The 16,558-nt window shown below is 39.5% G+C and overlaps 1 protein-coding gene across 1 annotated transcript in view; it reads right to left on the bottom strand.

The window, feature by feature from the left end:
• Positions 1–481: 481 nt before the first annotated feature.
• Positions 482–16,558, bottom strand: part of astn2 (astrotactin 2) — a 267,819-nt gene continuing 251,742 nt past the window's right edge. The window contains exons 20-23 of the mRNA XM_085793310.1: positions 14,759–14,900; positions 5,351–5,451; positions 4,354–4,537; positions 482–1,315 (exon numbers count right to left, since the gene is read on the bottom strand). Coding sequence (XP_085649436.1) covers positions 1,075–1,315; positions 4,354–4,537; positions 5,351–5,451; positions 14,759–14,900 — 668 coding nt within the window. The 3' untranslated portion in view covers positions 482–1,074. The remainder of the gene's footprint in view (positions 1,316–4,353; positions 4,538–5,350; positions 5,452–14,758; positions 14,901–16,558) is intronic.

Raw genomic sequence — 16,558 nt, 5'->3', positions numbered from 1 at the left:
GTTATAGAATCTGATTTATTTTTCCCAGTATCAATATTGTTGATGGGTTTAGTCATACACCCCACAATCCCTTCATAAAGCATACATTTTAAAGACTTCAGTGTGGCAAAAGCATTGTTTTTATTGGTTTTGGGTGCATTAATCTATCAATTTCTAGTCTGGGAAATAAACATCCTTAAATTTCCTTGATATATTTTCAATAGTATTTATTTTGGGTACTGTAGTAATAAAAAAATGGAGGCAACAAAGATCTCCCCACTAGAATCAGCACTTGATTAAAAGTCTATGAATGAGTATGATGTCTGAATGCTGCCCACTCTGTCTTTGCATAATTTCAACAGGCTGTCAGTGACCTGTTTGTCAATTCTGTTACCACACAAAGCCTTGCTATTTCAATTGAATCTATCAAATGTTATACAAGACTAACTACATAGATTCTCACTTACTGATTTTAAATTCATGAAGAAAAAAATCAAATCGATTTATCTTTTTTTTAATTAACGTGAACTTGAAAACAAGTAAGTGATCTTCAAATGGCTTTAACACATCTCCGTTTCTCCTTTCAAATGAAGGTAGTAAAGGCAAATAAGTTATGCTATTGATTTTTCCTTTTTTTCTCTCTTTTAAGCGTCCCAGGTAAGCTTCAAAGCACCGAAAAGGAACTACAATATTACATTCAAAGTACTTAAGCCAACCAGTTTTTCTCTTGGCTGAATGATATTTTACATGTTCACACTGCAGTTTCTCATTGATATGTGCAATCACTGGCATTTTGCATTTGAGAAATAATAGTTCGCTCCAGATCTTTTTTCTTCTTCCTTTTTTTTTCTTCTTCTTCTTAAATCTTCTGTCTTATAATAAAAGTAGGCCACACAAAAATACGTTTTTCGGTAGCTTTAACACAATGTCCAGTGAATTCTGAGGTTTTTTTTTTGGCTCTCCTGGTTTTCAAAATGCACCAGTCACTTGAGAGACACCTGCTGCAGAGTGGAGTGACGAAGTACATCAATCAATCGATGTCATTTTGCAAGGGAATAAAAGAAAAGATGATCTGCTCATCTGCAAACTCCTGTCTCATCGGAGTTTGGTGTTGCTGTATGTGTTGCGCTGTACAGAAATGAGCTTCTCCATGCAGGTGGTGCGACTTTCGTGTAAAGAGCCGTGCCAGGTTTTGCTGGGAGGTCGGCCCTCTTCACTCAGCAGACAGTAGACGTACGCCATGGTGTCAGTGCGGCTCTGGATGTGGGTGCTGCGCAGCAGAGACCGGCAGTAGTGGCTGATTTTCTCCACCCTGCGAAGTATCAGGTTGGCTTTTCTTTGGAAGGAGAAAACAAAAGCAAAATATCAACATCACTGCAAAAAAATATAATTTAATTAATCCCATCACCAGTCCATTTCCTTAAGTTCAAACAGAAATAGAAAGTTAGGGGATGCAGATGCAGAAACTGATTAAAGGCTCTTCCTTCAGTGCATAAATAAAAGTTCAAATTTGGGGTGCAAGAACAAAGGAATAGAGAAAAATTATTTTAGCAATTTTGGTGACAATGGACACAAACAGAATTCCTGTGCAATCAGAAAAAGGCTAGGAGCAGAATGAGTCATTCAGTGGTTTCGGTAAGACACACACACACACACACACACACACACACACACACACACACACACACACACAAAATCACCCATGTGATTCTAGACGCAGCACAACCCAAAAATTAGACAATGGATGGCACATGTTAGCACTGCTGTTGTACGGTTTTAGGGATTTAAGGAAGTTCTTGTACTGTAGCAGCTGTGAATCCCAATATTGGTAGAAAAAATAACCCATTAATCTGGCATACACAAATACTGCCATAACTAATGGATGCAACTGTGTTATCCATAATAGAGATTTAAATACTCACTTGTCATGACACTCATCAAATCATAAAAAGTTGTTTTTGTTTTACAGTTCTCATAACAACACCACACAGACCCAGACGAGACACCTTAAAATTCACAGCATGACCTTTTCTACAAAGACATAACCTCAGATGGGCTACTAGTACTCCACCCATCTGACTGTCAGCAGGTTAAAGTGTTGCCACATACATTTAAATAATTAAAAAAAAGACAGGAAAAGCATAGACAAATGCTGCAATTTCATTTGCACCTCCTCTTTGTGTGTGTGCACAGAAATACAACTTTGAATGTTTGCAGAATTCAAAGAATTGTAAATATGTCTCTGCCAGTCTGGCATTTTAAACTCTCAGGTCGTGATTCTCTTGAGCACAACACCAAAGGGAGGTTATCTGGAGTTGGTAAAACTAAGGATTTTGTCTCCAGGAGCCGAGTCTGGAGCTGCTCTTTATGACATGAAGGAGCCATATGTCAGGTCAACTCGAGTTGGGAAAGATGCCTCAATACACACACACACACAAACACACATCTTCCATACTTTCCCAAAACAGAAAATACACCTACAGTATAACTATTCAAGGTGGTTAAGCTCATATGGACACTGAAATGAGGAAAACACACGCAGAGAAGGGCAAAATTCCATTTGTTTTGAAAAGCAGTGTCTGCTGAGCATCAACATCTGTCTTTAGTTAAGCAAGGAGTACAGACATCCTTTTCACTTATTTGCCGAAAAAAAAGGGAGGAGGGTGACGGGGGTGGGGGGGTGGAGGGGGCATTTTCTCATTTCCCTTAAATTCTTACGTCTGAAACAACAGAATACCAAACACATAATCAAGGGAGGCTTGCAAGCACGTCAGCTACAGACAAATCAAACAAATGTCATTAAATGTTAAATGTGATTCGAGGTGACAAAGAAAAAGAGGAAAGAAAAAAAGAGGAGGACGACTTAAAAAATATTGTTTCTGCGTAACCCTCCAGGCTGCAACTACAACAAGAAAGTGATTTAGGCAACTGAATCCTTAGTAATTGATTACAACACAAACACAGCTTCAAGGGAAGGGAAGGGGAGCCCACAACTGAAAACATCAAATCAGGGCAGACTGATGTGTGGGAATAGAAAAAGTGCACTGAAGTACAAGATAATAGTTGTGTTTACAGTATAGGTAAAAACAAAACAAAAACACATCATAGCACGTACAGAGAACAATACAATTATGAAAGGGGCTAGTGTTCAGTTGAAACAATGCTGGTGGATATTTGGGGGCTCCTGGGATTCTCAGCTGCTGGAGGAGTGCTGACTGTGCTTACGTTTCACTTGGCCATTCTGTTACCTTTTAAAAAGGCACCACCAATAGAGCCTGCTTGTAAATTACCCCAACGAGGCTCAACCCTGCCAACTTCAGGCAGTAAATAATCCGTGCTCGCTCATCCAAAAGCCACCCCCACCTCTCGCAACTGCCCACACACAAACACATACACAAAAACAACATTTCGACCACCCCAATCCCCATATTAAGTCCCAGTGGCCAACCCCGTGCCTCCCACCCCCCTTCACCAATCAGAGAGAGGCATAATCTTCCTACGGACGAAAGTTATTCCACGATTATTACATTATTTATGGCTTGAAAAGGACTGCTTCCAGGCAGTGGGGGTGGACAAACCAAAACATTGGGCTCTAATTGGATAAACCAAAACATGGACCAACCAAAGCAGTTGTCAGGCTTGTCAAACTTGCATACACGTTTTTTTTTGTTCTATACTGAAAGTATTGTTTATCCCCCTCCTTTGCAGTTAATACGCTTTCCATTGTCTCCATAGAGTTGTAATGTCTGCCTACACAAAAGTCTCTCTATGAAGCCGTAACTGTTAAAGGGGGTCAGGGGTGAGGGGATGTCGGGGTGGCATGATGTGGACACGGAGGAACTTTTTTTTTTATGAGAGAGAAGAGGAAATGGAGTTGGAAGTTGAGTTAGTGTTAGCTGACTATCAAATTTAGTGTTTGGCTTGGCAGTCAAACACTGTTTTAGCATCGCCATGGTAACGCGAGGAGCGACTGCAACCTCAGAGTTTTCACGGTCACCTTGCCCATTTGCTTTCCAGTCGAAGCACTTTGGAGACGGGTGGGGGTGAGAGGAATGGGGCAATTGTGCAACGGCGCTCCTGCTTTAAGGGGGTCCAGACAATGCCATGAGAAACGGCTTAATAGTCAGAATCTGGCAGCACCAGTTCAGACTTCTTTGGCTTTTGTTATGTAAGAAACCTCAGGATGACTGTAATTGATCCTCAACAACACGTCATCAAACACGACAAGGAGGCACGTACATAAATAGTGGAAGACTGGGGAAAATAAGGATGTTTCCAAACAAGTAAACTGGTACACAAATCCTGCACAAAAGTGGAAAACATTTGAAGCATTTTCTCAGCTTGCATGAGAAGACTGCATCTGAATCTTCTTACCTGGGGCCCAGCTCATCCTCGCTGCGCCACACAAAGTCTCCAAATTTCTCATAGTGGGAGTTGTAGTGGTGCTGGACTCTGTATAGCAGTGGAGGAGGGATTTCCATCAGTGTGTTGTAGGCCATCTGCTGCTCCTTGCCACTGGTGTAGCCATTGTATAGGTTGTACACCTTGTCTGCTATTTCTGTGATAGAAATATAGAGGAGAGGGAGAAATAAACAAGAGTGAGGAAAGCAGTTATATACTGTATATTATTTTTTGATATATTTATTGGCCCTACATCTTAGTATGGGTGTTCAACTTGCAGACAACACGACATCCTGATTTTAAGTCCGTAATGTAGGTCAAACTCATAATACACTGGACCCCACACTTTCCATAATGCAACTTGATAGTCTGACATCAGACCCTCCCAGCTGGCAAGCACCCAGTGATTAGTAAATTGAATTTGACATGTGAAAATTGGTGGACTGCACCTTTACATTTTACAGCTTGTTTTAACAACCACAATATATGATCATGCATGTGCACACTGAGTGGTTCAAAATTACGATCAAGGACAACCACATGTGAAGCCTGACCTTACTCTTATAACATTTTTACCAAATGAGATGAGATAACCCCCAACACCAACTGATAATGGGTGAATTTTGAATTTAAGATCAACATTTATTATTCGGATGTGACATGTGAAAATGAAGAATTAAAAAAAAGAAAGGGTGTAACCACCTACTTTGAACATATAGCTACCAATTACTTTATTACAATGAAAGATGCTGAACTACAACAAAGTAGAAATTTTATTTGATTTGGTGATGTGGATGCTTTCACATAGTCACTATTTACACCTTTAGTTATTGCAATTATGTGAAAAGTAAGACAACACTTTGTTTAGTGTTTAATTTTGCCACAGACAGATTCAATGCACAGGTGCAAATGGAGAAAATATTTCTTAAAAGTTGAAGGTGGAGTTGCTAAAAGAAAAAGGACAGAGTACCTTCTGCTCGGCTGTCATCCACCATTGGACAGGATGTTCGTACTGAGACAAAGCTTGACTCAGAGTGACCTCCTCGGCTATCCACTGCATTCAGAGTGAACCTGAAGACGACAGAAAATCAACAGAAGATAAAATTTATTATTTCTGACCAACATGGCAAAAGTGCGTGGGAAATAGTCAGAAAAAGCTTGAAAGCTATTACCAGTGTACCGTTGAACAAGACACTTAGAGCTCCAACTAGTTACAACCACTTGCAGAAGCCAAACATAATGAATTCCTCACTGCATCAACCAGTAGAGCACACAAAAACAAGTCAACTTGCTTGACTGAGTGAAATAGAGGGGAAAAAAGAAGGTCACGAAGCTTTAACAAGATGGTAGACAGAGGACAAAGAGAAGGTACTGTGAGAAATAAAAAAGACCTGTTCTGCATCAGTGAACATGTGAATACCACAGTCAATAAAAAGACATTAAACAAGAAGTCAGAACATGACATGATGTTATCACAGTGAGAAAAAGATAAATGCTTCCTGTGCTATCCAAACTAGCTATCATCTATTAAACTGTGAGACTGAAAAAAAGTCAATAAATAAGCAAACATTGATATAGCTAAACTCCACTGATACAGCCTGTCAAGTGTCTGGGAGTTTGCAACATTTCCCTTGGCAACAGCATGTTGACGCACACATGTTGAGGTACAAAATTTTAGCTTTTAAGGATAAACAAGCTTGAGGAGATAAAGAGAAGAGATGATCACACTTTGACAGGAAATGTCTTTTGAATAAGGATCCAGGGGCTGAGGGATTTAATTATATCTGAAAATGAACACAGCCAGTAGCACAGTAGAGAGGAGTAAAGGGGCATCTGACTTGACTCCAAGAACTTTATGAGGACAAAGTTCCCCTCTCTGAAAATGTCAAACATCAGAATTTTTTTGGTTCCATGACAGACTTCAGGACCACTCTGGACCCCGATAAGATACCACAGCCAACAGTTCAAGACACTGCAATCGGAGATAAGACACAATGAGGAAATGTAACGCACAGCTCGGAATGGAAAACGAATGACCTTTACATGTCCTTTTGAAAATGCCAATCTGTGTAGCCTACTTCTGAATATGAAAAAAGTACGAAGAGAAACAGTCATATTGAATCTTAAAAAAAGAGGCATAGATTAAACCATCAATATTGTTGCAGCATCATGGAGAGATAGTGAGAGAGAGGCTGTCATACTCATGTCTTTTTGCTGAAACTGGTTTGATGATGGCTGCATTTTTTTTTTCTTAACTTGGCTGTGGCTAACGGTGTGACAAAGCTAACTGCTGAACCACACTCGGGCAACTAGTCTATGTCGTAGACAACTTTATCCACTGGATACAGGTGGAAATGAAAATGATGGCTAGATTCCATTTAGCTGTTTTGGTATGATTTGATTCTGTATGATCTTGGCATTGTTTTTACTTTGATATTTACAAATTTATTAATTTTATTTATTTATTTTTTAAATGTTGAAGTGACTCTTTTGTGCCCTGACATTTGCTGTTAAAATGCATTCAAGGAAAACTCAATGAAAAGAATTTTGAAAGAAAGATTCCATTTAGCTGCTTCAGGATTCTGGTGTTGTAGCTATGCTAGTTCATTTTTCATCAGGACACAGAGGTTAGCCTCTCAACGGATTAAAGCCCAAGTCACATTTTGTGACATTTTGTAGAATTAATACCTGACTTGAGTTTCTGAAGGAGAGTAAAATAGGAAGATGGAATGCTCATACAGAAAATATGAAGTCAGAGCAAGTAGCCAGTTAGCTTACAAAAAAATCCCTTCACTACCAAAGTGTTTAGATGACATTTACTGGTCTATTTATTGGCTCTAAGTAGTTCCCAGGCAACAAGTGGGGACAAGCGATTTTAATCATTTTGGCTAATTGGCCAGATTAGCTAATGGGTGTGTATAGACTATGCTTGATTGACATCTCCTGTAGCTCTTGTTGTTGAATTGGTTTTATTTCTTGTGTTCTTTTTTTTGTTACAGGTGAGACAAATTACAGCTTTGTCAAGCTTAATATATGGTCTGGTGACCTCAAACATTTCTAATATTGCTTCATCGAACTCCACAAGCAGACGTGTCATCAGAATACCTGAACACAAAAAACTGTGTTGGTGTTCAGGACGCCCTATCAGTGGCACTGATGTTGCTTTACAGCAGCTGCCTGCAAAGCGTAACCAGTGTTGTTTACTGTCCATTGTTCAAACCATTTTTACTTCTGATTCATATTTGCGTGTAATACAGTACTGTAAATACACTGTAAATAATGCAACATGGTGGAGGAGAATGTTTTTAAAAAATATATAAATATAATAAATATATAAAAATAAATAAATAAAATAATACGCACACACATAATTATAAAAAGGAAAATTCTTTGGACCACATGAACTGTTTTTCTTACTGCAAGCGAAGTTTTGAAAAAGTGAATTAAGGATTGAGAAATGTTTGTAACTGGTTATGAAAAACCGTAAGCTTTTTTTGGGCAGTTTTTCCACAGAGTTACCACTGTAAAAACAACAGAATGACAAAAAGGAAACCACAAAACACAGCAAGACAAAATGAACAACTCAGATGGCATTCCAATGCTAAATACTTTTCAAAATACATGAAAATAAAGACATTAGGGTATTTGTTGTTACAAAAGTTGTCTTTCTCCCTAAACCCATTATTTTTTTCTCTCTCATTTTTTTTTAGTGTAATGTCTTTTGAGAGCTGTCCCAATGCTGTCAAACGATTGTTTTGTTTGTAACATGACCTGTTTGGACATTGCTCACATAGTTTGTCTGGTCTTGTTATTCAACAGGGTGGATGTGGTATTCCCAAAAGAACCTCACAAAAGGCGCACAGGCCTCGCCAGCTCCTCTGCCCAGCAAAACAATGCCAGCATGTAACAGTCACACTGTTTAAATTATGTGGCCACATAACGTGCAGATGGATACAATGAGGTGGGAGAGGGGAGCCAGGCAGGGGGATGATGAGGCCGGTGCTTTATCAAGGCAATTTGTTAAAAGTCTTGTTTAGGTACCAGGAAGCGATCATGCCAGACTTTTATTGCAGTTTTTGGTGGTTTAATTGGTTGGCATCAATGGCAGGTACTGTTTCCCCTTTCATAGCCTCTACAGCAATTACAAGATTGTTATGTACAGTAATAAAGCTGTTGCTGCCAGGAGGTTAAGCCTCTCAGAGACAGCTTTGGGAGATCTGAATTTTGGTTCGGTAAAAGATGGATGACATGCCTATCATGAAAATAAATCTGACGTTCTACAGAAGAATGTATCAAGATTTTTTTTTGATCACCGTCATGTTAAAAAGAACAAAAACAAAAAGACAACAATAGGAATCTTGGCCAGCGTAGCAGATCTTCACACTATTATAGATTACACTCATAGACACTGATAGTAGTGGTTATGGGGGTCCAGATGGACAGAGTGAGCTCCTCTGTACAGGCACTCAGTGATGATGAAGATTGCCTGGGAGAACAAAGGAACCAGCCACGGTCTGGACTGCCATGAGAATGTCAAAACATCAAGTAACAGGACTGGCAACACACACACACCCACACGGTTGCACACGGGCCACCCACCCACACTGATACGCTTCCCATTGTCTCCATGCCTCCCATCTACATTGCTTGCATATAGCTTAGCTCCGTCCCCCCCCCCCCCCCTCCCTTTTCTAATTCCCCGTCTCTCACTTCTATTCCAAGGCTGTCTGGCTGCACATGGATCCTTTGGAAGCGGCTCGGTTTTGTCCGTGTGCCATAGTTTTGAAAGCTCAGCAAACAATGAAGTGGACAAATGGCAGATTAATGTTTGTGTAAATTAACAATGTTGCCATTAAAGTAACCATTGTCCTCTAATTTAATGAGACAGTGGAGAGATGGCTGAACAAGAGATGACAAGACAGAAAGCTCCGAGACAGACAGAGGCACGAGGGGAGGAACGAGAGAAAGTGAGAGTGAGAGAGGATCAATTAGGACAGTATTTTTGGCATGCGGAGAGAAGCCAGGGCAGTAGGGGGATGCCTTTTCCATGACATCAGCATTTGGACACACATCAGTTGAGCCAGTCCGCAAATCATTCAAAGCCACATAGAATTGTCTCTCGCTGCCTGAAGAATCCATGGCAGCTTACAGCATCTGATGACTTTGAAATCCTCAGATCTAAGTGGCATCATGCTGGTGCAACAGGCCTAAATAAAATTCCCTTGCCATGCATTGTGAATTTGAAATATTTGATCAGACAATATAATCCAGTGGTGATGACAATATTGAATTCAATTTCTAAATACTTCATATTTGTGGAGGATTCAGAAAATGGGATCGACCATCATCTCAACAAGACCTCAGATGCAATTTCAGAGTCAAAGCGATCACTGTGTTGGATGAACAAGGATGTGCTAAATAATATTCAGATGTTACAATAATCAAGTAAAACATGCATACATTACAATGCATGCACATTTGGTTTTAATAGAAATGCTATTCTTTTGATTGTTGACCTGCCTATTTCATTAGACAGACACTAACCACCAGCTAATTTGAAGTTCTCCAAGCTAAGACCTGTCTGTCCTTAATGATGAACCTACAGGTTGCCATGGTCACTTGGTTGTCATTGTGCTAAGTTATTGGTTGCATAACATAAAAAACAAAAAATCTCATTTAAGCCTTTCAAAAGAAACAAAAAACAAGAAACAAGAAGCAGGAATGAGAAAATTACAGTGTGTTTGCTGTTTGCTGAGTACTGAAAAAAGTAATGAGAGACCCGTTTTTGCTAAGACTGATGGACAATGAATAACAACTTAAGTATTTCGGTTTAGTTTCTCTGTTTATCTAAATGACCTCAAACCAATGCCGAGCTGAGAGCTGTCAGTGAATGGTTGGCAGCGCACCAGAATAAGCTGGGCACAGCTTCCACCACTCAAGAGTCAGTCAAGTCAAGAGAAGGAACATCTCGTCGAGCTCACAGGGGTCCAGGTGAGGCCCACCTCCTGTCTCAGGCCAGTCATCAGCTCTTAACCTGTTAGAAGCTGCCGTTGCAGGACCTGTGCACCCATGCATGTGTTTTCAATTACTCCTGCTGATTGGGCCTGCGCTCAGGTTGAAGCTGGGTGGAGCAATGCACCTATGGCTATGAAGTCATAAACAGGGTAAACTGCCCCACTGTAACAAGTGCATGAGTGTGAGTTAGATGTCAATCAACCCAAGTTTGTGAGTAGAGCCCTAATCAGGCAACACAAATGAAAACACGTGTGGGTGGACTGTGGGGTTTAAACGCCCTCGATTCTACAACAAATCACTTCAAGTGCTAGCAGTGCTGTGACAAGACACACTGTTATCACAACTGCTGTTACAGTACCACAGTTTTAGTCATTTGTTGAGAAATGTCAAATCCCACATTTGTGCAATAACATCTGCAGTTCAGAATTAGGAAAATGTGTGTGTGTGTGTGTGTGTGTGTGTGTTCTTGCTTGAGACTGATGAAAGCTGGTTAAGCCATACATAAAAAAAAAAACAGACAGGCAAAAGATGGCTGAGTAAACTGGTAAAAAAGCTGCTAACACACAAATAAAAGATATAAGAGGGGAAGAAATGCAATGAAGCATGAATCGAGGCGTTTAGGCTGGCAAAAACATGGCAAAGGAATTGAGACAAACCGGGTGCCTGGAGACACGGCCTTAAATAGTCTAGAGCAATTAGAAGCAGCTGAGGAGCAATCAGGAAGATACAGGGCAGCTGGGACTGAGACAATTCAGGGAAGATTCAGGGTCTGACAAGTGATGCAGACAGCCAAGGCGTGATTCTTGTGCTGTATATAGTATAACAAACTGTCATTAAAAATAAACAGGAAGGAGGACAACATCAATCTAATGGATCCCTATAATATCACTGAAGCTTTTATTCAAACAACTATTGGCTTTTAGAATATAATCTGGCAAGTGATAGGGGGGTTAATGTACTTGTGTGCGTGTATCTCTTCTTGTTTTTATTTATAGCTGTACTTTTTCTGTATTCATTATTCGCTGACCGCTGTCTGGAAAGCCCATTTACCTGTCTAGATGCAAAAACTCAACACTAACATTAAAAGTTTTTGTTTGGTGAACGTGCTGAAAGTTTGATATGCCGATAAGTATATTGACATCTGTGGTGATATTCTCTAGAGGTGGCAAATCTGGTTCAGCACAAGCTGTTTTTAACATTTGATGTTTTTGGCTTATATCTAGTATATTGGTAAGTGCTGATTATTTTCTAAAAATTCAGCCCTTTGAAATGGCGTGTGTAACTTTTCATAGAGCAAGCGGCACTATAGCTCGCTGGGGCAACATTAGGGCCATAGCAGTCTTGGTAATGATCAAGTGTAAACCCAATACCAGCGGAGGTCTTATCAGCCCCTTGATTAAGACAAGCAGAGTTGGCTGCAAACAGATGTGCTCTCAGACGTAATTCCGACGTAAATTCTGCTCTTATCAGAGAAAAACAACACTGTGGAGAATGCCTAAACAAAGATAACACTGCTACAAAGTTGGAAATGAGGCTCTTGTTGCAGGTTTTTGTTAGTGCAAGCCTGAACTTGACAGATTAACCTAATAGTTATTCTCCCACTATTCTTCATCCACTGTCAAAGCCTTTAGGAAACTCATTAGGAATTCTAACAAAATAGATTTCATTGCTTTTTTTATTTTTTAATCAACTTCCAGATCATCACGGCTCTGATCTTTTATTACATTTATTCCATCACCTATGTTTTCCTTTTCGTATTCGTCTTTCAGTGTTTGTCACAAGAAATTAAATTCTCCTTTTGGTCACTCATTAGGGTTAAATGTGGCGGGAAAATTTACTTCATCCTCTTGATTTCACATGCATAATGGGAATGCACCTACAACGTTGCACTGTAGTATTTGGACTCCTTTGGAAAAGCCATATTAAACTACTACAGCTTTTAAGTTGTACCTTTTACTAGTACTTTATGTACAGGTATATCTGCAGTACAAATAGATTAAGTAGGACACTAAATGAGGTTTCTCACAGCTTTAAATCATGGATGTTTTTTTTTTCAAGGGACACATGGAGTTTCCCAAAACAAACCAAGGCCAAGGGAAAGTCATTATAAATGTAAGACCCTTAACAAATCCTGAGAGAGAAAAGACAGAGAAGACTCATTGACAGCCACAACAACATCTGGGGCCTGTCTGAGTCATCCATTGTTGGTGCTCTTGAAATTGTATTTCAAGATGTTCTAGGATACATATATTTCTAGTCTGAAATGTTCCTTTTAAAGTTTGATCATTACAGTGCAGTCCTATAAAACCAATACTTAATGCCAACTTTTCAATTGCTGTTGAGACAACTTGTAAGAGACAAGATTCTTCAGCTGCTTTATGGTGAATTTTGAGGCTTTATTTTAATAATGATAAATTATCAGAAACACATTTCATTGTAATGTTGTCAACCCACCAAGAAAGATCAAAATCCAAGAGAGTTGAGAATAATATTAAACAGGCAAAGTCTGTCTATTCTACACATAGGCCTACAAACATACTGTACATGGTCACTTGGTTTTTTGTTTTATAGTCTTTTAACAGAGGTCTTCCTGTATTCATTGAAACTATGTTTTTCTCTGACCAAATACAACATAAAAAAGGAGGCATCCACCACTTCCACCATGTTGAGATTAAGTACACTTCCCTAGTTAACTGGACCCAGCTGTTTCTCAGGAGTAGGTAACAAAATTCACCCCCTGAAACAAAATAACATTTGCAGTGGGAATTGTAAGGCACCCAGGGGAGGATGTGGTTTTGTTGATATTTGCCCAGTCATTCGTGTTGGGATAAGATGCAAAAACATGGCCACAACATAATGTTTAATGATGTGAATTGTCTTTATACATATAGTTATGGGAAACACTAAACTCATAGAATTGTGGTCTGAGAAAGTCGGGTTGCAACAATTATTCCAATCCAAGACCAAGAACAATGTTGCTTACGTGAGCCGGATATGCAAAAGAATGGGATTGTGCAGCCTTGGCACAGTAAAGTGTTTTCTGATGACTTCCTATTTTAAATTTTAAACAATCCATCAACATACAGGTAAGCAGCAAGTTCATTAGAAAATATCAAAAATGTTTTAACATGTCCCACATTGCAACAGAAAAAAAAACTTGTGTGGCTGATGACCAATTTGATGATCCCTTGATAACTGGAGCACACCCTAAGACACCCTGCTCTTCTTCCAGTTGGTAGACATTGTCCCCATCCTACATAAAACACTGATGGGTTGCATAACTGAGTCTGCCAAAACATATCTCTAGCACTTAACCACTACAGGTCAGGCCCCCATGCCTACGTCCATCAAAAAACACTGGCGAGACTTCTGGAGTTCCTCAAAGTCAAGGTCAGCAGTTCTCCTCTGCCGCAAACAGCCTTGGTAAGGCCCTGCCTCTGCTTCCTGAATTGTGTCATGGTTTGCCATAACCTCTATGAAACCAAACAAAGGTCCCCCTATAGGGCCTCCCCAAACTCCTTCCATACGTTTGCTTCTGTGACCACAGAAGCTGCAGTACTTCAGGCTTCCTAAAACCTGACCACTGATCATGGAATCCCCTGGGCTAACCAAACCATAGGTTTTACTACAACTACAAAGGCGATCATGGATGTTTGAAAATGTTGATGTTCTTGTAACACATGCACATGAGTAGCCCAGAAGCCCAATGACAAACCACCACCACATAGTACTGATGGAGGTCAAGTCAGGCAAGCTTTTCCTCCAAGTAAACCCAAAGCTGCCTACTCCTAAGGGCTGTTCTGTCAGAACTAATTTGTAAGATACATTGTCCGACCACATTGGAAATCAAATGCATTTATACCTGATGAAACGACCAGACTTAAAAGTGGGGAAATGAGAAAAATGTGTTTTCCTCACCACAACACTAAATTGAGTAAATTCTTGAGTGTTTGCACATCTACCAAATGCCTCTCATGCTCGTTAATCTGGAAAAGGATGGCATCCTACAACCATCCGGGAGTGTGATTCTACTTTTGTGCCTACTGTAATTATTAGACTTTAGTTTCTCCATTGCTGACTACAGACGTCTGGAAATCTCAGTTTAGACTTTTACTTGCGACCAGTGTGTCTCAGTAGGCCCAACTAGTTCTTCCAACTTCTATAATATTGCATCCAGCTTCATTTACACAAACATTTGGAAGCACATAATGTTAATGATTTTAAAGTCTATGCACACCCATTGGGATTGGAATATAAATGGGGACATCACAGCACCAATGCAACACAACACAAGATGATATCAGCCACAACAGATGGGTTACTCTTTTGACTCTTTGCATGGGGTATTAGACTTTAGACTTACTTGTAGAGACTGTCAGGTTCCAGGCACTTGAAGACCACTGAATATAGCACAGAGTGAGGATGGTCTCCACTTCTCCTCCCGGCAACAACACAGGATGAACCCAAACCAGAGAACAGATCATCCATCAAGCTCAGAACCTCACCTGGTATGAAATAGAAAGGAAAGAAGAAAGGGTAAAATGAACAGACTGAAAGAAACACAAATAAAATCTTACAAAAAAGATTTCTTTGGAAATATTTGTACTGATTTACCATCTGTCATACTTTTTTACCAGAAAGGGGGGGAAAAAGGCAAACTTATCTTTCAACGATATCTTTCATCTATTGTTTCATAGTTAAACAAAGCAATGCCACATGTTTTTGTTACACCACATGTTTCAACAGAGAAAAACAATAGCTCACAATATGAGCTTAGTCATGAATGAATTTCTACATTGGGTAAAGCAGCTTTTTCCTTATCAATGATTGTGTCATTTGACTCTGGTGTTATGAGTTTCACCTCTGCCCGGTCTGGTGGGACCCATTTCGCCAGCACCAAGCCTGGGGCAAAATTAAATATGATGTTTTATTGGAAGCAACCAATACACACCACGCTATAGAACTGTAAGAAAACAGATTTTCTTTCCTTTATGGGCACATGGTACTGTTACAGTGATATCTCACTGAGAACCCTTGTGTCTCACAAAACACTACTTCACAAGTTGTGAAATATCTTTCATGTCAGCTTACGGGAAAGGCGAGCGACGCACACTTGTTCATTTAGGCACACACATACATGCCGCCAGTTTCCAGTGCTCATGGGGGTGATGGAAAAAAGAGGGAGCTGTCAAAATAGTTTAAAAGCTCTCAAACGGTTGGATTTCCAACTATTTCTAGATGAGCTAAAGGGCAGCTTAGTTTTAGCTTATGATACATGGGCCAACTTATAAACACAGGGAGTAAGTCTGGCTGGTAGGGCACATGGGGATGGTAAGAAAAGGTTGCAGAAGAGAGGAAAAAGAACTGCACGAATGAATGATTTGACCTTTTCACAGAAAGAGCTCTGTGTATAGGAGGTTTCCCCTTAAACACATTCCTGTACTGTTTTTCCTGTAGTGTTTTTACTTTCGAAGGTTTTACCCTCTGAAACATGAATCTTCAATTGGACTGATTTAATCTGATGTTAAAACTGGCCTAGGCTCTGCAAAAGAGCTTGTCAATATCAGTTTTGCCCATTTTCAACAGATTAATCATAAATAAGTCTGTATATGTTGAGATCGTACTGTTTTGGTATTGCTTCAGTTTCTTCCATTACAGTGAAAACCTTTCACATTCAATGCAGGTTTTCAACATTATTATTTATGGAACCGATCTGCCCATATGTTTCACTGACTTTGATCCTTCTGAAATTTTATTTTCTTTTTTTTAGATCAACTTAACAAACTGTCTTTCATTGTAGCAATCTGCTTTGTGTTTGCTTTTAACACATGTGTATATGGAAAAACTTAAAAACAGATGGATAATTCATAATATATACAACCGTCTATAAGAAATAATGTTTAATACTTGCAACAGAGAAAATACAGTGTGCTAGGCATCAAGTGGGAACATACATGTAAAACACTGATTACATGTGTCATTTGTTTTGTGAGCTTGTATAAACTGACACATGGATAATGTTTTCATTGATATGTTTAGACAACTGAAAGCTAAAAGTACTTGGATAAGATTAGAGAAATATTGTGGTATTGGTTAAACAATGGGTTGTGGTAGGTATTGGTTTAACATCAGAAAGTCAATGCTGACTTTTTGATGTTTAACC

Source organism: Trachurus japonicus, chromosome 12, assembly GCF_045865225.1.
Source record: "Trachurus japonicus isolate A0001 chromosome 12, Traja_1.0".
Taxonomy (NCBI): domain Eukaryota; kingdom Metazoa; phylum Chordata; class Actinopteri; order Carangiformes; family Carangidae; genus Trachurus; species Trachurus japonicus.
The sequence above is the reverse complement of the archived record's forward strand: the minus strand, read 5'-3'. Positions and strand labels throughout refer to the sequence as shown.